The sequence below is a fragment of the Callithrix jacchus genome, chromosome 16, assembly GCF_049354715.1.
Source record: "Callithrix jacchus isolate 240 chromosome 16, calJac240_pri, whole genome shotgun sequence".
NCBI lineage: Eukaryota > Metazoa > Chordata > Mammalia > Primates > Cebidae > Callithrix > Callithrix jacchus.
In genome coordinates, this window is record NC_133517.1 from 22289461 (window position 1) to 22308369 (window position 18909).

The following is an 18909-nucleotide window of genomic DNA, read 5'->3' on the forward strand; positions in this document are numbered from 1 at the left end:
AGTGCTGCAATGACTATAAAGAAATATTAAAATTGGATCCCTATTCCTTGTTAATACAGTGGTGAGGAAAAAAATGGAATCCCTATTTTATACCAAATAGAAAAATCAATTCTAGATATATTCATGTATAAAAGACAAAACTTAAGACATTTTCTAAGAAAAATAGAATAATATATTTATGATCTCAGAGTAGAGAATATTATATAAGACACAAAAATCACTAATAAAAAGTTACTTTACACAAATGTGACTATATTATAATTTTTTTTATACAGGGTCTCAATCTGTCCCCCAGGCACATACAATGGCACAATCTCAGTTCACTGCAACCTCCTCCTCCCAGGTTCAATCCATTCTCCTGCCTCAGCCTCCCGAGTAGCTGGGATTACAGGAGTGTGCCACCACACCTGGCTAATTTTTGTAGTTTTAGCAGAGGCGGGGTTTCACCATGTTGGCCAGGCTGATCTCGAACTCCTGTCCTCAAATGATCCACCTACCTTGGCCTCCCAAAGTGCTGGGATTACAGGCATGAGCCACCACACCCAGCCAGACTATATTATAATTAAGAACTGCTGTCCATAAAAGACTACTATAAAGGTAAAAAGTAATCCACAAACTGGAAATGTGTGTGTGTGTGTGTGTGTGTGTGTGTACTATGTCATAAAGAGCTCCTATAAACCAATAGGAAAAGAGGAAGAAAATGAAAAATAGTCAAAGAATACAGACTTATAGAATATAAACATATTGCAAGATGTTAATTTCACTAGTAATCAGAAAACTACAATTAAAAACACATGAGATTTTTTTTGAGACAGAGCCTCTCTCTCTCTGTTGCCCAGGCTAGAATACAGTGGCACAATCATGGCTCACTGCAACCTCCACCTTTCAGGCTCAGGCAATGCTCCCACCTCAGCCTCTCAAGTAGCTGGGACCACAGGCATGTGCCACCAAGTCCAGTTAATTTTTTTTTTAATTTTGTGTAGAGACAGGGTCTCCCTATGTTGCCCAGGCTGGGCTCCAACTCCTGGTCCAAGCGATCCTCCTCCCTTGGCCTCCCAAAGTGCCAGGATTACAGGCATGAGCCACACTGCCCAGCCAAGGTTCCATTTTTTATCCACAGCACAGGCAAAAAATGTAAAACATTGATAATATCCAAAGTTGGCAAGAGTGTATACTGATACAGTCCTTTTGGGTTTTTTTCAGGTTTTTATTTTTTATTTCAATAGGTTTGGGCGGAACAGATGGTGTTTGGCTACATGAATAAGTTCTTTAGTGGTGATTTCTGCGATTTTTTCTGCACCCATCACTCGAGCAGTGTACCCTGTACCCAATGTGTAGTTTTTTGTCCCTCATCCCCTCCCACTCTTTCCCCTGAGTCTCCAAAGTCCATTGTATCATTCTTAGGCCTTTGCATCCTCATAGCTTAGTTCCCACTTATGAGTGATAACTTAACGATGTGTGGTTTTCCATCCCTGAGTTACTTCACTTAGAATAATGGTCTCTAATTCCATCCAGATTGCTGCAAATGCCATTATTTCCTTCCTTTTTATGGCTGAGTAGTATTCTACAGTATATATATATACTGCATTTTCTTTATCCACTTGTTGATTGATGGGCATTTGGGCTGGTTCCATGATTTTACAATTATGAATTGTACTGCTATAAACATGCACATGCAAGTATCTTTTCCACATGACTTCTTTTCCTCTGAGTAGATACCCAGGAGTGGGATTACTGGTCAAATGGTAGATCTACTTTTAGTTCTTCAAGGAATCTCCACATTGTTTTCCATAGCGATTGTACCAGTTTACATTCCCACCAATAGTGTAAAAGTGTTCCCTTTTCACCACATCCACACCAGCATCTATTATTATTATTATTATTATGGCCATTATTGCAGGAGTAAGGTGGTATCACATGATAAGGTCCTTTTGGATAATAATGTTGGAGTGTTCATCAAAACTAAATATGGAGTACCCTTTAATCCCAGTATTCTATTACTCAGGTATCTCCCAAAGATGTACAAAGATGTACAGTATATGCAAATATGTTCATGGCAACAGTGTAAGAATGAGAATGACTCTAATGTCTATCAACAGAGATAGTTAACTAAATTATAATGCATTCACATTATAGAATGCAATGCAGTTATTTTTAAATTTAGTAGATTTAAGCATACCGATACTGAGATAGCTGTAAGACACTGTCAGAGATCATAATCCTTGCCAAATGTTGTATTTACTCCTGTTTCTAATACCCCTTGCATGTAAGCAAGTCCACATGATTAGTTCTGGCCAATAGGCTTAGAGAAAAAGTAACATGTGTCATTTCTGGGCTGAAACAGCAAAAAGCACACATCCTTCTCTGCAGTTGCACCTCTCCTATGACAGCAACCAAGGAGCATGCAGTTTTTAAAAGTGAAAACTCCAGAGCTGGGCACAGTGGCTCACGCTTGTAATCTCAGAACTTTGGGAGGCCAAGGTGGGCGGATCACAAGGTCAGGAGTTCAAAACAGCCTGCCCAACACAGTGAAACCCCATCTCTACTAAAAATAGAAAAATTAGCTGGGCGTGGTGGCAAGTGCCTGTAATCCCAGCGACTCAGGAGGCTGAGGCAGGAGAATCGCTTGAACCCAGGAGGTGGAGGTTGCAGTGAGCCAGTATCACACCACTGCACTCCAGTCTGGGCAACACACCTAGACTCCGTCTCAAAAAAAAAAAAAAATTTAAAACTCCAAAAGCCTAGGACCCTGAATAACTCTGTGAAGCAGAGATGCTCCCCAACCTCCATAAAATATGAATGAGAAATACATTTTAATTGTGTTAAAACTACTGAAATTTTGTCATCAATTTGTTACTGCAATACAACCTACCCAAACCTAATTAATATTTATTGTTAAGGGGTAGGAGAAAGCAAATCACAGGAAAAACATTTAAAAAGTATTATCCTATATATGTTTTCTAAACTATATGTGTGTGTACTTTCTTAGATATGAATGTAAATCTATCAAAGGGTAACAATTTTTATCTCTGAGAAGGGGAAGTCAAAATCTCAAGAAGAGATAAAATGATAAGGAATTCCATGCTTCTATACTGCCTGAATTTTTCAAAAGCATATGCTATACATTGCTTGTATAGTGAAATATTTTCTAAAGAAAAAAGCCAGATTGTTTCTTAAATATAATCTAGGATTGCTTCCAAATCTTCGAACATTTCACATGTACCATCCCTATTAACATCTCCTTTATACTCTCCTCCCTTCCTCACACTGGAGAGTGGAAAACTCCAGACTAAGAGGCTGGCTCTTTGATACAAATGACTCAGAACCCCAATTGATAGCCTTTCCAATGATGCTGTGTGGGAAACAAGTTAGTATTATTACCTAACAGAAAGTTTACAGTTTGCAACACTTTTCTAACAATGCCTGAAATTGGTAAATTAATTAGACTCTTGTTTTGTCACAAACATTAAATTATATCCCACCATTAGGAAAGATTCTTCTAGCCCAACCTTCAACATTCATGATTAAAGAAGAGTCGAATTCACTCTCTAATGAAGGAAGCCTTGCACAATTAGAGTAAACTGGGGGGAAAAGTGCATGTGATTCTTTCCTAAAGCATTCATTTCTAGAGATTTCAATCCTTCCCACTGATCCTTTTAGCGCTTTATTCTAAAGTACTCTTCCCCTAGGTTTTCTGCTATTTTCCTATCTTATGCACTAAGAGCTCTGTGACATTATCAGCTATTGCAAAGAAAACTTTGAGCAAAGTAAACGAATAAGTCTTTTTATCTTTAAAAGGTTATTTGGCTAAGCAGGTTTAATATTTTTCCTGCATAAGAATGTAGTGTATTTTATGGGATATGTAGTTTTCTAATGTATTTTATTCAAATAATCTACAACCACCTTTACTTCTTTAAACTCCCTTCTGAAAGACTTCAACAATAATTCACATTCTATTTCAGGTCTTCTCTATATGGACTTCCATGGAGTTAAGCTAATGGCCTTTTGACTATTTTTGAATACCACAATCTGGTTGGGATCATTTGCATATGAGATATTTTTAGAGAATAGTTTGAACTATAAATTTTAAAACTCCAATTCTATTCAGCTGAAATTTTGATAACTTAAAATGAAGGAAATGTGAATGCCTGAAGACACCTCCAGAATAGTAAAATAACAGATAAGCCAATCTGCTATTTAAAGGATGTAACAACCACATTCAATATACCAAGTTCAATACTAATAATAAAAGCCAACATGTAACAAATACTTTCTATGTGCCAGACATGGTGCATACATTATCATATTTAATCCTTTACAATAGGATGAGAAAGATAATGTAATTTTCCTTCAGTTTACAGATGAGAAAAATGAAGTCTATACAATTTAAATATGTTGGTTAGTGTAGTAGTTTGTTAGGGCTGCCCTAACCACACACTGGGTGGCTTAAACAATAGAAATTAGGCCAGGCACAGTGGCTCACCCCTGTAATCCCAGCACTTTAGGAGGCTGAGGTGGGCAGATCACTTGAGGTCAGAAGTTCGAGGCCAGCCTGAAAAACATGATGAAACCCCATCTCTACTAAAATTAGTTGGGCATGGTGGCATGCCCCTGTAATCCCAGCTACTCAGAAGGCTAAGTCAGAAGAATCACTTGAATCTGGGAGGCAGAGGTTGCAGTGAGCCGAAATCATGCCATTGCACTTCAGCCTGGGTGACAGAATGAGACTCAGACTCAAAAAGAAGGAAGGGAAGGGAAAGAAGGGAAGGGGAGGGGAGGGGAGGGGAGGGGAGGGGAGGGGAGGGGAGGGGTGGGAAGGGAAGGGGTGGGAAGGGAAGGGAAGGGAAGGGGGGCGGGAAGAAGGGAGGGAAGAAGGGAGGGAAGAAAGGAGGGAAGAAGGGAGGGAGAAGGGTACTTTCTTATAATATAAATGTATTTTCTTATATTCTAGAGTCTAGAAATCCAAAATCAAGCTGTCAGCAGGGTTGGTTCCTTATAAGAACCATGAAGGAAGGATCTGCTCCAGGCCTCATTCCTTGGCTTACAAATGGCTGTCTTCTCCATGTCTTCGCACCATCTTCCTTCTATAAGTGTGTATGTTCAAAGTTCCTCTTCTTTTTTTAATTTTGTTTGTGTTTTAAAAATCACTATTATTATTATTTTAGAGATACAGTCTTGCTCCATTGCCCAGGCTGGAGTGTAATGGCAAATGTCAAAAATGTTGCATAAAATAAGACAAACATAATTTTGAATTTATAGTTGAGCTTTCATGAAAGGAAATGATAGTTTCAGAGACCAAAAGCAAAGAAAGAACTTAAAAACTGGAGTGGATGTTACAGCAGTCCTGGGAGGGTGGAAAGTATGGTTGCTGGTCTCCAACACCTAGGGATTTGGATTTTACTGCTCAAGGGAAAAGACCTCAGGCCACATGAGGTGAGAAATTAGAAACAAGATCCCCAAATAAACCAGGAATCATGAAGGGCCTAGATCAAAGAGTAAACAGGAAACTTAATCCAACCAGTAATGGAAGGAAACTACCATTAAGAAGCTTGAATGACATAACCTGGATCAGGTGTGGAAAAAAATATTTTACCTATGCTTGAGATGATACCCCATTACCCTGATGTGATTATTATGCATTGCATGCCTGTATCAAAATATCTCACGTAACCCATAAAAATTAATTTTAAAAATGTTTTAACTCGATCTTGCTATGGGCTCCTTCTCATGTGTGTTTGGGGTTTATATATAATCCAAATAACCTAAAAGCTTCTATAATTTTTAAAAAAGGTTTCCAGCTAATGATGAGGCAAATTCAAAACTTCTCTGAGAGGACATGCCCTCAATCCAGATTACACAGGATTCCCACAGATAAAGCCTTGCCAAAAACAAATACATAATTCAAAATTACCAAACACATGGAAAATCAATCAACAGACACAACAAAAGCAATACTAGGTCCTCAGGATCTTTAGATAATAGAGCTAACAGATGGAAACCATAAAATAAATGTTCTAAGTAAAGACCTAAAAGACAAACTTTAAATATGAAAAAAGCCCAAGATACCATGTGAAAAGAACAGACTTGAAAACAAAACAATTAGAATTTTTACAAATCGAAAGTATAGCATGTTCATTAAAAATTCAATAGATTATTTATTTCTTTACTTTAGAGGCAGGGTCAAACTCTGTCACCCAAGCTGGAGAATCATAGCTCACTGTGGACTTGAACTCCTGGGCTCAAGCAATACTCCTGCCTCAGACTCCTGATAGCTGGGACTACAGGCACATGTCACCACACTTGGCTAATTTTTAGAAATTAAATTAAAACTGTAATAACTTTTGCACCAACCTAATTTTGTTTTTGCTTTGTTTTGTTTTTAAGAGATGAGTTCTCACTATGCTGCCTAGAGTGGTCTCAAACTCCTGGCCTCAAGCTATCCTCTCATCTCAGTCTCCCAAAGCACTGGGATTACAGGTATGAGCCACTGTACCTGGCTCTCAATAGATAATTTACAAAGCAGTTAATATAAATATGAAGGGAAAATTGGTGAACTGGGAAACTGACCTGAGGAAGTACACTGAAGATGGCACACAGAGACATAGCAAAACAGAGGCCTAATATATTTATTTATATTCAAGCAAAAGAAAAAAGAAATAGCAGCGGAAATATTCAAAATGAGAAAGACTAATAATGTTAGTGAAAGACATAAACCCTCTAATTCAGAAAAGAGAAATCCTGAGTATGGTGAATACAAAGAAATCCACGTTCAGAACTATTTTGGTGAAACCACAGAACACGAAGACCTTGGATGAAGCCACAGAGAAAAGAGAAGTACATAGACAATGAGACAGAGTTTGGGGTACAAAATGTTTATTAGAGATCAACTCCCAGGAGAGGAAAAGGTGGAAGGAGGTCTGAGCAGAGGGATAAATGATGTGGTCTGTGATGTGGTCTGACAAGGCCTCATCTAATCCAGCAGGGAGCTCAGAGGAAAGAATGACCCTTCAGAGTGCCCTGCACTGGGCTGAAGTGGCTGGCCAGGCCTGTCTATCCCTGCCATGCTCAGTCACAGAAGGCAGGTATTCCATAGAACATGATTCCAGGGGAAGCAGCTCTCTGCAGTTGAGACAGACCTCAAAAGAGCTGACAGGTAGAGGCTGTGTGATGGTCGCAGTCCTCCCCATCTGGACAGGAAGTTCCTCCTGGACGAGGGATCTGGGAAGCACATCTCTGCATCTAACACAGGAGTTATCTACATGGAATGACAATTCAACTGACAGATTTCTTAATAGCAGCAATAGCAGCAAGAAAACAAAACAAAAGATAATGGGATAATGACCTCAACGAACTGAAAAAAAAGAAAAAATAACTTGCAGTTTGGATTTCAAATCCAGCCAGCTTACCATTCAACAGTGAAGGTGAAATAAAGCCATAGAAACAAAGACTACAAGTGTTTACTACTAACTGACCCTGACCAACAAAACTACTAAAAGATGTATTTCAGGAAGAAGGAAAATGAACCCAAAAGAAAGGGCTAAGATGTAAGGACTGGTACAAAGAAATACATAACCATATGGCCAAATTTCACTATATAAAATAGTGTTTTTAAGATGATTAATCTGTAGTGCATAAAATCAAGATGGAACTAAAACTCAGGAAAATAGCAGTGTGTATGAAAAAGAGTGCCATCAGAGTTAAAGCATTCAAAAATTCATAAATTTGATAGGAGGAGGGTAAAGTTGTTTAAATTCAAGTCAACTATGCTGTTAACACCTGAAGGGTCACTCCAGAAGGATAAAAATAGAGTGTTCAATTTTCAGACTACCAGGAAGTAAGGTTAAAATGTAAAAGAAAACTCAAGTGAGCTATTACAATGCAGGAGCAGATGAAAAATAGAAACAGAAAAGTCCAGGTAGATAGCACAAAATGAGATAGAAATAAATTCAATACATCAGTAATTATAATAAATATAATCTAACTGTATTAATTAAAAGTCAGATAGTGGCAGATTTGATATAAAAAACAAATCAACAACAAAATTCGGATATATATTGCTTAAAGAGACATAGCTAAAGCAAAAGGATGCAAAGAGGTTGGAAATAAAAAATGAAAAAGATGTACCAGGTACACACTAACCAAGAACAACATAGCTATAGTGTCATTGAGAGCATTTTTAAGAATAAAGATGGTCGCTATATTACGATAAAAAGACAAAAGGAAGCTTCAGCAATTCAAAATGCTATGATTTTACAATTAGAGCATCAAATATACAATGGAAATGTATAATCAAAGTAGATTTCAACACATCTTTCAAGTAACTGATAGATAAGGAAAACACAAAATTAGTAAGAACATGGAAGATTTAAATAATAAAGTTAAGAAAATACCATTGTAGTTATGTCTTCATTGGTCTAAAACTTCCATGACTCCCTGTTCCCTATAGCATCAAATTGAAATTCTTCTTGATCCTTAAGTTGCACCACATTTGGCACCATCCTGCCCATTTGCCAAGCTTATTTCTTACCTGTCCCCAACACAAACCATCTATTCTGGGCAAACCAAATTGCTAGTGAACCAAAGAGAAGAAGCTTTATGATGTAGTGCTTACATGTGTGGACTCTGAAATTGGACTGCAAAGGTTCAAATCCTGATTCTACCAACTATTAATTACATAGTAACTCAGTAACTTAATCTTTATGACCTTCAGTCTTCTCATCTATAAGATGAGGATATTGATAACATCTACCTCTTAGGCCCATTGTGAGGACTTATAATCAGTGCATGACATATTATACTTGCTATAAATATTGGCTACATGCCTTTATTCATATTGTTACCATCTATTGGAATGCTCCTTTCCTTCTCCTATCTATTCAAAGTCAGGCTGAAAACCAACTCAAGATCCTCTTCTTTCATAAAGGCTTCATCAGTTACTCCCTCCAGCCTTCCTTTATCTCCTTTCCTAAAATATAGTAGTTCCTAACCTTGTGAAGAAGAGATAGAGAGTCACAGATGCCTTTGAGAATCTGATGGGGAAAAAAAAAATCTTCTATTCATAAAAATACACATGCATGCACACATTTGCACAAAACGTCAAAGGATTCATGTTCCTCTGAAGCTCACCCACGGAACCCCAATTACAAACATCTGACTTCAAGTCTATGCTTCACCATCACCCACCCTGTTCTCCTGAGGCCATCTTAACAAAGGCACAAGCTGCTATATGGAGCTGGAAGAGGCATAGAGAGAAGCTGGTGAAGCTCACTTCATACATAAGGAAACTCATAAAGAGGTAAAGTGACTGGCCAAAGCCATATACAAAACGGAGTGACAGAGATGGAGCCAGAGCTAGTCTCCTGACTACCCCTGTAGAGTTCTTTGCAAAAGTGTGCTTGACAAACTAATCTCCAACTCATAGAACTCTAAAACTAAGAAATCATGTTAGCCCATTTTCAGGTGGGGTGATGATCCCTTAGGGAATTTGTCCCCAGGTAATCAGGCCAAAAATCACCAAGACTCATACTCAGAATAATAATTACTAAACATACTAGTAATGTTTTGTTTTTGTTTTACTTTACCTTCCTTGTATTAAAATTTCCTCACTAACTTTCTCTGAAGCAACATGAAACTAGGAAGCACAAACCTGTCCCAATTTTATTATGTGGAGAAGTTAATTTTGAAGCTTTTCTGTAACTGTAACAATCGAAGGACATCATCAGTTCTAGATCTTGAGCTAGAAAAGAGATTGTCAATCCAAAATCTTTCCATTCTCAGATTCAACTTTATAAAAATAAACATTTTATAAATATATCTTCTATCTTCTCTATGACATTTTTCCAGAACAACTAACAACAATAAAATGGACCATATCCTGCCAATTCTCTTTAATAGTAAGCAAGGAAAAAAGAAAAGAATCACAAATAAGCTATAAAACACAATAATCAGATTTTATTGTGATTAATCCCCATAATTAAAAACTGTTTGACATTTGTACAGTCACAGTCTTCTTGTGCACACAGAAAGCTGTTTCACTAAGTGAAATCATACAATCAGCCTAGGAAATGAGATCAGTGACTCAGAAAGAGGGAGAGGTTTGTAAAATGAGATATACTGGTCAAAAACTTTAAACAACAACTAGGAAAGAAAGCACTTTATAAGATAACAACATTGGAGTGCCTGAAGGATGTAGGTTTGAAACAAAAGAAAAGGATCATAGAGATGAACTGTAAAGCCAACCTCTTCAAAACTCTTCATTTTCAGGATAAATAAGGGGAAACTTGCGACCTAAACTTTGTTTCCTTTGAAATTCAGAGGTTTTCCAGGGAAGAAAACCCAGATACACCGTAAGAAGTCAGCTTCCTCAACTAAAAATTCACAGTATTATGGATAATGCAGCAAGGAAAATAAATATTAGGAAATGCCAGGAACATTATTTATACATTCTAAATAATAAGTCCTATTTAGGCCTGGGGAAAATCACCTACACTACAAGCAACTGGATCTTCTGGATCCCCAAGCAGCCTGGGAGCTAACAAGACTGTGGTGCACTCTCAGAGACTGACAAGTACACAGTGACACCTACTTGCCACTAAGAGGTTCTTTCCTTTGTTGTCTTCCTTTGGCAAGTAAAAACACTTAGAAAAAGAAAAGTATAGGCTACAGAATTGACCACATATGTGGCCAGAGTTTTGATATTTCTATCCATGTGTTTTCACTTTTCATAGATGTGTTCTAAAAAATAATGGGTTAATAATGTTTAGAAATCATGGTTAAGAAGAGCCAGAAAGTCATGTTTATTAGGCATAGTCACAACTTCATAACTTCCCTGTGTATTCTTAATATTGCTCTAGTGGGAGGTTTAAAAGAAAAATTTGATTGGCAGTTAATTCATTTAGAAAGGACTGATATTTCATACATGGTCTATGACTACAAAGGCAAACTGAAGGCTGCATGGCAACAAGGTTGCTTTCCTTAGGGGAAAGGTATTCTGGACTCAGTTGCCTCACCTGGGGTAAATGTACTCTAAAGCAATTTATAAAAACTGTTCAGGTGTTGCTGATTAATAAAAACCCAAAAGGATTTTTTACTCATTATAACTTTAATGTCACAAATTAAAATGTAATTAAAATGATAGATTAATAAGCACATCTAAATTTTGTTATTAATTTGAGTGCAAATATCCTTAAAATTCTGAAAATTCAGCTTTCCATTTTATATCAGTCTTTCATCCACATAATTGATCTCCTTATAGAAGTAAAATCTAAAGACTAAATATCAATCTCATTCTCTTAGGATATGATGATGTTTTATGAATAAAAACTATCAGCTAGTGGTGCTTACTTATCTTACAAGTGGTAGGAAGATTGTGGCAAATGCAAAAAACTGCATCTAACAATTTTTGGAAAATAAAAACCATGTGTCTTTTACAGCATTGGAGCTCAGAACTTAATTTCCCAAAGTAAGGTGCTTTGGCATGCTGAGTACTTTGAGCTAAAGGATACTGGAATGGCCCCAGAAACAAAGTCTCTGTGTGGTCTTCTCCTGCTTTCCTGCTTCCCAGACCCCCTTCTACCCTAAGGCTGGCCACAGAAATCAGAATACCTCTTCCCTACAGTGGGTCATAGAAACTAAACATATTTCTCTCAACTTCCATTGCCTTTCTGCATAAGAGCTGGCCATAGAGAAATTATCTGGTCTACCCTGTCTGATAGTAAGTCATAAAACCCTTATTCCAGAAGCAGCCCTGTTCTACACCCAGTAGGAAGGAATGCCACACAGAGAGGCCAAGAAGAATCCAAATAGACAGGACTTGCTGAGTGGTTCCCCTTCAATCTATTACATTAGATTACTTCCTTTTTGTCCAATCCCATTTTTACATGGTTGTCCACTCTTCATTGAATCTAAGCATACAAATGGAGTTTTCCCTTGGGTCTTTGGGTCTTCATTGTGAAGGCTTCCATGTCACACAAAACTTCAACTGAATAAATTTACCTTGCTTTTCTCTTGTTAACCTGTCTTTCCTTATAGAAATGTCAGCCATGACACTAGCCCTTCCCTTTTATTTGTGAGATGGAGTCTCGCTCTGTCACCCAGGCTGGAATGCTTGGCTCACTGCAACCTCCAACCTCCCAGGTTCAAGTGATTCTCCTGCCTCAGCCTCCTGAGTAGCTGGGATTACAGGCACCTGCCACACGCCTGGCTAATTTTTGTGTTTTTAATAGACACAGGGTTTTGCCATGTTGGCTAGGCTGGTCTCAAACTCCTGACCTCAGGCGATCTGCCGACATCAGCCTCCCAAAGTGCTGGGATTATAGGCATGAGCCACTATATCCGGCAGCCATGACCCTTTTGAGGCCTGAGGAAAGGTATCACAGCATTTTCACCTTACAACAGAGAGTAAAACAACTTAAATCAGTTCCAAAAGTCTACCATAATTTTTACTATCCTAAAATCCAAAGTTCTTTGTAGGCAAACGTACAGTGTTTGGTCATTTTTCTATCTGCTTCTACATTAACTATACAAAATGCTATATCTTCTTTGTTCCTCTTTAAAATAAATAATAAACTTTTAGTATAGGTTTCTCACTACAACTGAAATACATAAATACAAGTTTTGTCTATGATTAAGAAATTTTCAAAGTTAAATTTTTCCTTTAAGTACTTCCGAATTAAAATTACAAATCAGTAAAAATGAGCCGTGAGGAAATAATGTAACCATTTTAAGGACGCTTTTCTCCTATTTTATTAAATTACTGGCACATTGAATTTAATAGACAAAACTACTTTTATAAAGTATGTTCACAGCAGGATTAAAGAATGGTTGAATCATCCCTAACAATTTCTGCTACCAAAAAGAGGCAACTGAAAAAGAGACATTTAGAAAGTAAATCTAAGTTAATGTGGCAACAAAGAATGAAAAAGAAATTTCTTATAAAAATGCTTTACTGACCAAAGTGGTTATGTTTTGAGGGAACATTAAAGGTATGCTTTCACGGCTTTAACCTTCTTGTTCCTGTTTCAGGAAAAACTCTCCCTCCAAGTTCACTTTACAATAGTTGCTACAAAAATATAATTGCTGCTTTTTCTGCCCTACACCTCACCTCACTTTCGACTTTCTTGAGGAATGTTCTAAGGCTCTAGAGAGAGCTAAAATAGAAAATAAGAGTGGGAAAGAAATATTTGGAAAACAAGCATAAGGAGGACTATCATGACATGTGATTAAAACATATCATGCATACCTCCATAAAACATAAGGAGGACTATCATGACATGTGATTTCTTGGGGCCAGAACATGAACATCCAAGACCAAGAATAATCATTATTTCATTAAGGAGAAAGGAGACTTTTTGAGAGGAGTGATTTGGCCAGATCCACCAAAGGTAAAGCTTCAGGACTGTCCTGAAAAGAGTATGGAAGCAGGAAATGTTGGGATGCTCCTAGGATGGTTCTCAGGATATCAGTCAGGGCAGCAAACAGGCAGTGATCAAGCTGGGTAATTTAAGAAAGATAAACAAAGAATACTTGCAGAGATGTGGGCAGTTTAAGGAAACTGACAAAGAACAATAGTGCTACCATAATCACTCCTAGACCTGCAGCAACGAAGGGAGCTGCTTAGAGGAGCAGCAGGAGGATGGCTGCATGGACAGGACTACCTGATGGGAGCTGTGGCCTTTTGAAGGACTTTTGATGGCAATCTGCATACATGCCTTCACTCTGTTCATACCTTCTTATCTTCTGTCACTGCCCCTGCAGGCCAAACCCAGCTGGAAGCCAGGGACAGAGTGGATGGAGAAAGGATGTGGAGAAGCGGATGACTATTTCCAGTCTAGGAAAATAGTGGTAAGGTAATGGCAATGGGAATGGAAAAGGTACAATATAGAGACAAACCAAACAGGACTTTTACATTGATTGGATTTGGGGATAGGAAGAGAAAAGTCAAGGATGACTTCATAGTTTCAAGCCCAAGCTCTAGACTAGAATGATGATAACATCAAGCGAGTTGGTTTTTTACTAATTCTCAATGCCAGCACAGTGTGTCAGGCATCAAAGGCCTTCTATAAACATTTACTGGGAGAAAAAGAGGGGCTGGCTGACTGGATGAATGGATGGATGATGGAAGGAGAAGCAAATTTAGAAGAAGATGATGTGTTATGTAGTTTTAGCCATACTGAGTTTAGAATGTGGTGAAAAAGCCCAGGAGGTAGTTGGAGATTTAATCCTAGAGTTCTGAGAAAAAGAAAAGATGTACCTGTAAGAACCAGCTGCACAGAAGTGGTAGCTGACACCATGCAAGTGGATGACATGTCATAGAGAGTATACAGAGGGAAAAAGTGGGATCTGATGACCAAAGTTAGGATATCTCTGTATTTATGGGATATAAGGCGGAAGGGAAACCAACAAAGGAAAAAGAATGATACAAATGCAACCTGGAGACCACAACTTATCCACTTACCTCAGTAAGATTTTTTGTTAAGCCCCAAATCCCAGTCTTACTGCTTTTGCTCACCTTGAATCTAACACAGTATTAACACCCTTTAATTAGAGAACCCTATAATGTTTACTCTTTCAAACAATCATATATTTAATACCTAATTTGTGTCCAGTACTAAGTGGAAGTAAAAATCAGTCTCTAGTCTTCAAGGAAATTAAAATCCATTTAGACTATTTTAAAAAATGAATTTTTTAAAAAATTTCATTAATGGGCATGGTGGTTCATGCCTGTAATCCTAGCACTTTGGAAGGCCAAGACAGGTGGATCACTTGAGCTAAGGAGTTTGAGACCAGCCTGGGTCACACGGGAAAATCCTGGCTCTACAAAAAATACACACATACACACAAATAGCCAGGTGTAGTGACAAGTGCCTGTAGTCCCAGCTACCTGGGGGGCTGAGGCAGAAGGATCGCTTGAGTCCAGGATGTTGAGGCTGCAGTGAGCTGAGACTGTGCCACTGGACTCCAGCCTGGGTGACAAAGTAAGACCCTGTCTAAAAAAAAACCACTGAACATAAAACAGAGTTTAATTAAAAGCTCACATGTATGATCCAGATCACATCATTTAACACTTATAAACACCTGCTCTTTTTTTCCTAATTCAGAAGATTGACAGAGAAGCTAACTCCTACATATTTGTACCTCCTATTAAAGGTCCAATGACATTATACTATATAGTAAATTTCTTTTTACTTTTCTTCCCCAGTACTCCATAAGGTCTCAGTTATCTTTGTACCTAGTGTCTGGCACATAGTAACCATTCAATTAAATGTTTGTCAAGTAAATGAATGAATGAATGAGAAACCAAGCCAAGCCCAGAACATTTGTGTCAATACATTCAACTCTCTCCTATGGCAAATCCCAAAAGTTTAAGGCTCAAAGCAGTTAGCTAATATGGTCTTTGACCTAGCCTTGGCCACATGGGATGACTGATGTTAAAGCCTTGATGCTGAATGTTAAAGCAGGTTCTGGGGGGGAGAAAAAAACAGCAAATTCTAAAATGCTTTTAGATAAGAAAAAGTCTAGAACAATGCTGAAACTAAACTGAGTCTATTTACTCATTGCTATTAAGTTAATTTCATTGGTTAATTCTCCAGCTTAACCCCCTCTAGGATAAAGCTGGCTCCCAGTGAAAGGGAGATAAATTCTGTAAACCACACAATCAACAGTGCCTCTGATACTCAAGTGCACATCCTAGTCACCTACAGATCTTATTAAACGTTCTCATAAATTACATCTAGAGTGAGGCCTGAGATTCTGCATTTCCAACAAGCTCCCAGGGGATATTCTGCTGCTGGTACGGAGACCACACTTTAGTATCAAGAGCTTGGATGACATGCAGCAAATATGTCTACAGACTTAAAGCCAGAATTAAGCACATTTGTTCTTGGTCACTTCACTTCTCTGAGCCCTCCTTGTTTCATCTGTGAAAATAATATAGTTAATACAATAATTAATAACATAGTTAATACTAATAGCTAACACATATTGAGTTCTTACTATGTAGCAGGAACTAATGCTTCATGTTTCTCAACTTATAAATAGGGCTTAGGTCAAACATCCTCTCCAAGTAATGGTGAACTGATACCTGATTGTAGGCCGTTTGACTCAAGAACCACTGTGTCACACCATGTAGCACTGCCTCTTCAGTTAGCTCCCAGACCCTATGAAAATGAAATAATAATCGCTATTTAGCTAACTTGTATTGAGTACTCATATGCTCCAGGCCCTATGAGTTTAACCCTCCCTTGGAGGATATTAACTAATTTATCTTATAACCGCCCTAGAAAGTTTTATTATCCCTATCTCACAGGCCTTAAAATAGGCCTCAACAAGTAAAATTGCTGAAGGACCAACAGCTGCACAGTCAGGATTGGAACCCAGGTAGTGTTAACTGCAGAGCCTGGCCGAGAGGATGTGACCCCGGAGCTCCAAGTCAGTTAGTTCACTAGGGTCGGTGCACACCTGCGCCCACTAGGGGCGGCTGCATTGCCAGAGCCACTCACTCCCAAACAAACCGAATCTTCTACAATTAGCTCTGTGGGTATCTATGAGATGTTACCTTCTTCAGGCCACAGCTAGGAACCCTGAAAGCAGATTATGACTCCGGTGAAACAACTTGCCCCTAAGAAGGGTGACTGTCTAAACATCTTCACAACGGATTTACACTGAAACCGTAACACGCACTGGATTGTAAACCCACACCACAGGCAGCCCCAGGAATTTGTACCAGTCCCGGTCCTGGACGGCGCTCCTGGACCAACCCTCCGGACCGCCCCTCTGGATTGCTCCACAAGACTGTCCCGGACTGCCATCCTAAGACCGCCCCCTGAACTACACCGCCCCCGAGACTATCCCCGAACCGCCCCCCTAGGCCGCCCGGTGAGGTGTCTCTGGACCGCCCCCCAGACCGCGCCCCGCCCCGCTGCGTCCTGGGAGTCGCAGTCCCAATCCTACTCTGGAACTTGTAGTGCGGGCTGCTTGCGCCAGCTCCGCCTCCTTCCGGTGCCTGCCAAAAGGTCCTGCTTCTAATCCCATCATCCATAACGCCCTCTGCCGGCCTTGCCTAGGGTCGCCCGGGTTGCGAGCCAGTTCCGGGCGCTCCGGAAGCGAACCTTTCTCTTCCGGTTTGGGCATCCCGACAGCCGCACGTGTTTATGTGGCCGGAGTTTGGGCTGCAACTGTAGGAAAAGTAACTTCAGCTGCAGCCCCAAAGCTAGTGAACCGAACTGGAGCCATGGAGGACCAGAGCGTGGAAAAGCTTCTGGCAAAAGCGGAGCAGGACGAGGCAGAGAAGTTGCAGCGCATCACGGTGCTCAAGGAGCTGGAGCTGGAGTTTGACCTGGGCAACCTGCTGGCTTCGGACCGGAACCCCCCGACAGGGCTGCGGTGCGCCGGACCCACGCCGGAGGCCGAGCTGCGGGCCCTGGCGCGGGACAACACGCAGCTGCTCATCAACCAGCTATGGCAGCTGCCCACTGAGCGCGTGGAAGAGGCAATAGTGGCACGGCTGCCCGAGCCTACCACACGCCTGCCACGAGAGAAGCCTCTGCCCCGGCCGCGGCCACTTACACGCTGGCAGCAGTTCGCGCGCCTCAAGGGCATCCGTCCCAAGAAGAAGACCAACCTGGTGTGGGACGAGGTAAGCGGCCAGTGGCGGCGGCGCTGGGGCTACCAGCGCGCCCGGGACGACACCAAGGAATGGCTGATTGAGGTGCCCGGCAATGCTGACCCATTGGAGGATCAGTTCGCCAAGCGGATTCAGGCCAAGAAGGAACGAGTGGCCAAGAACGAGCTGAACCGGCTGCGTAACTTGGCCCGAGCGCACAAGATGCAGCTGCCCAGCGCAGCTGGCTTGCACCCTACCGGACACCAGAGTAAGGAGGAGCTGGGCCGCGCCATGCAGGTGGCCAAGGTCTCCACAGCCTCTGTGGGGCGCTTCCAGGAACGTCTCCCCAAGGAGAAGGCGCCCCGGGGTTCCGGCAAGAAGAGGAAGTTTCAACCCCTTTTCGGGGACTTTGCAGCAGAGAAAAAGAACCAGTTGGAGCTGCTTCGTGTCATGAACAGCAAGAAGCCTCAGCTGGATGTGACGAGGGCCACCAATAAGCAAATGAGGGAGGACGACCAGGAGGAGGCTGCCAAGAGGAGGAAAATGAGCCAGAAGGCCAAGAGAAAGGGAGGCCGGCAGGGGCTTGGGGGCAAGAGGAAAGGGGGCCCGCCAAGCCAGGGAGGGAAGAGGAAAGGGGGCTTGGGAGGCAAGATGAATTCCGGGCCGCCTGGCTTTGGTGGCAAGAGAAAAGGAGGACAGCGACCAGGAGGAAAGAGGAGGAAGTAATAGTTTCTCGCCGTCGCATCTGTCTGTAAACCATGAACTATAAATACTAAATGTTAAGTTCTAGGTACTTGTACGGGGACTCGGAAGGACCTGGCCGTTGCCTTCATTGAGCTTGAAGGGACAGGACTGCCCTCCCCTCCAGAGAGTACGTAAGTGTTGGATTGCACAAATTCATGTTTTTCCCACAACCGAGACTTTGACTCGAGATGAAGAACTTATGTGAGGATTTTAAGAATTAAGGAAATAATTTGATGGAAACCGGGAAAGAGTTCTGTTCTTAAACAGCCTTTTTTCTTCTTTTTAACTTGGGAAATAGGGTGGGGGCAAGTTGGTCATATTTCACAGACTTAGATTGGTGTATATGTTTCTGCATTATTTTTACAACAAGCTTGTACATCAGAGCAGGGGAAGGAAAGACAACAGTTTCAGAATTGAATAGGCAAGTGACTGTTTAAAAGGTTAAGTAATAAAGATGTCTTGTCGATTGTTGCTTTTAACTTTCTGACTACTGGGTAGCAATTGTACGTGAAGCCAGTTACCTGGATACGTGGTACATATTATTTTTTGTTTACTTTCTAAAA

General features: G+C 40.4%; 1 protein-coding gene and 2 long non-coding RNA genes across 3 annotated transcripts in view; 1 reads left to right on the forward strand and 2 right to left on the reverse strand.

Annotated features, from left to right (window-relative positions):
- The window catches only part of LOC108588642 (uncharacterized), a 228808-nt gene extending 211760 nt beyond the window's left edge, over window positions 1-17048 (reverse strand). Inside the window, exons 1-2 of the long non-coding RNA XR_013527868.1 lie at window positions 16951-17048; window positions 16082-16157 (exon numbers count right to left, since the gene is read on the reverse strand). This is a non-coding gene — a long non-coding RNA (uncharacterized LOC108588642). The remainder of the gene's footprint in view (window positions 1-16081; window positions 16158-16950) is intronic.
- Window positions 5365-8554, reverse strand: LOC144579704 (uncharacterized). Its single transcript, XR_013527869.1, has 2 exons — window positions 8391-8554; window positions 5365-7255 (listed from the first exon to the last, which is right to left on the reverse strand). It is a non-coding gene; the product is annotated as an uncharacterized LOC144579704 (long non-coding RNA).
- Window positions 17049-17112: 64 nt separating the features above from the next.
- On the forward strand, window positions 17113-18812 carry RRS1 (regulator of ribosome synthesis 1). The gene has a single exon (XM_008982717.4). It carries the CDS (start codon window positions 17231-17233, stop codon window positions 18326-18328), a length of 1098 nt encoding a protein of 365 aa, XP_008980965.1. The 5' UTR covers window positions 17113-17230; the 3' UTR covers window positions 18329-18812.
- Window positions 18813-18909: the final 97 nt, after the last annotated feature.

Coding starts and splice junctions, on each gene's coding strand:
- RRS1 (XM_008982717.4), top strand. CDS start 17,231: ATGGAGGACCAGAGCGTGGAAAAGCTTCTGGCAAAAGCGGAGCAGGAC.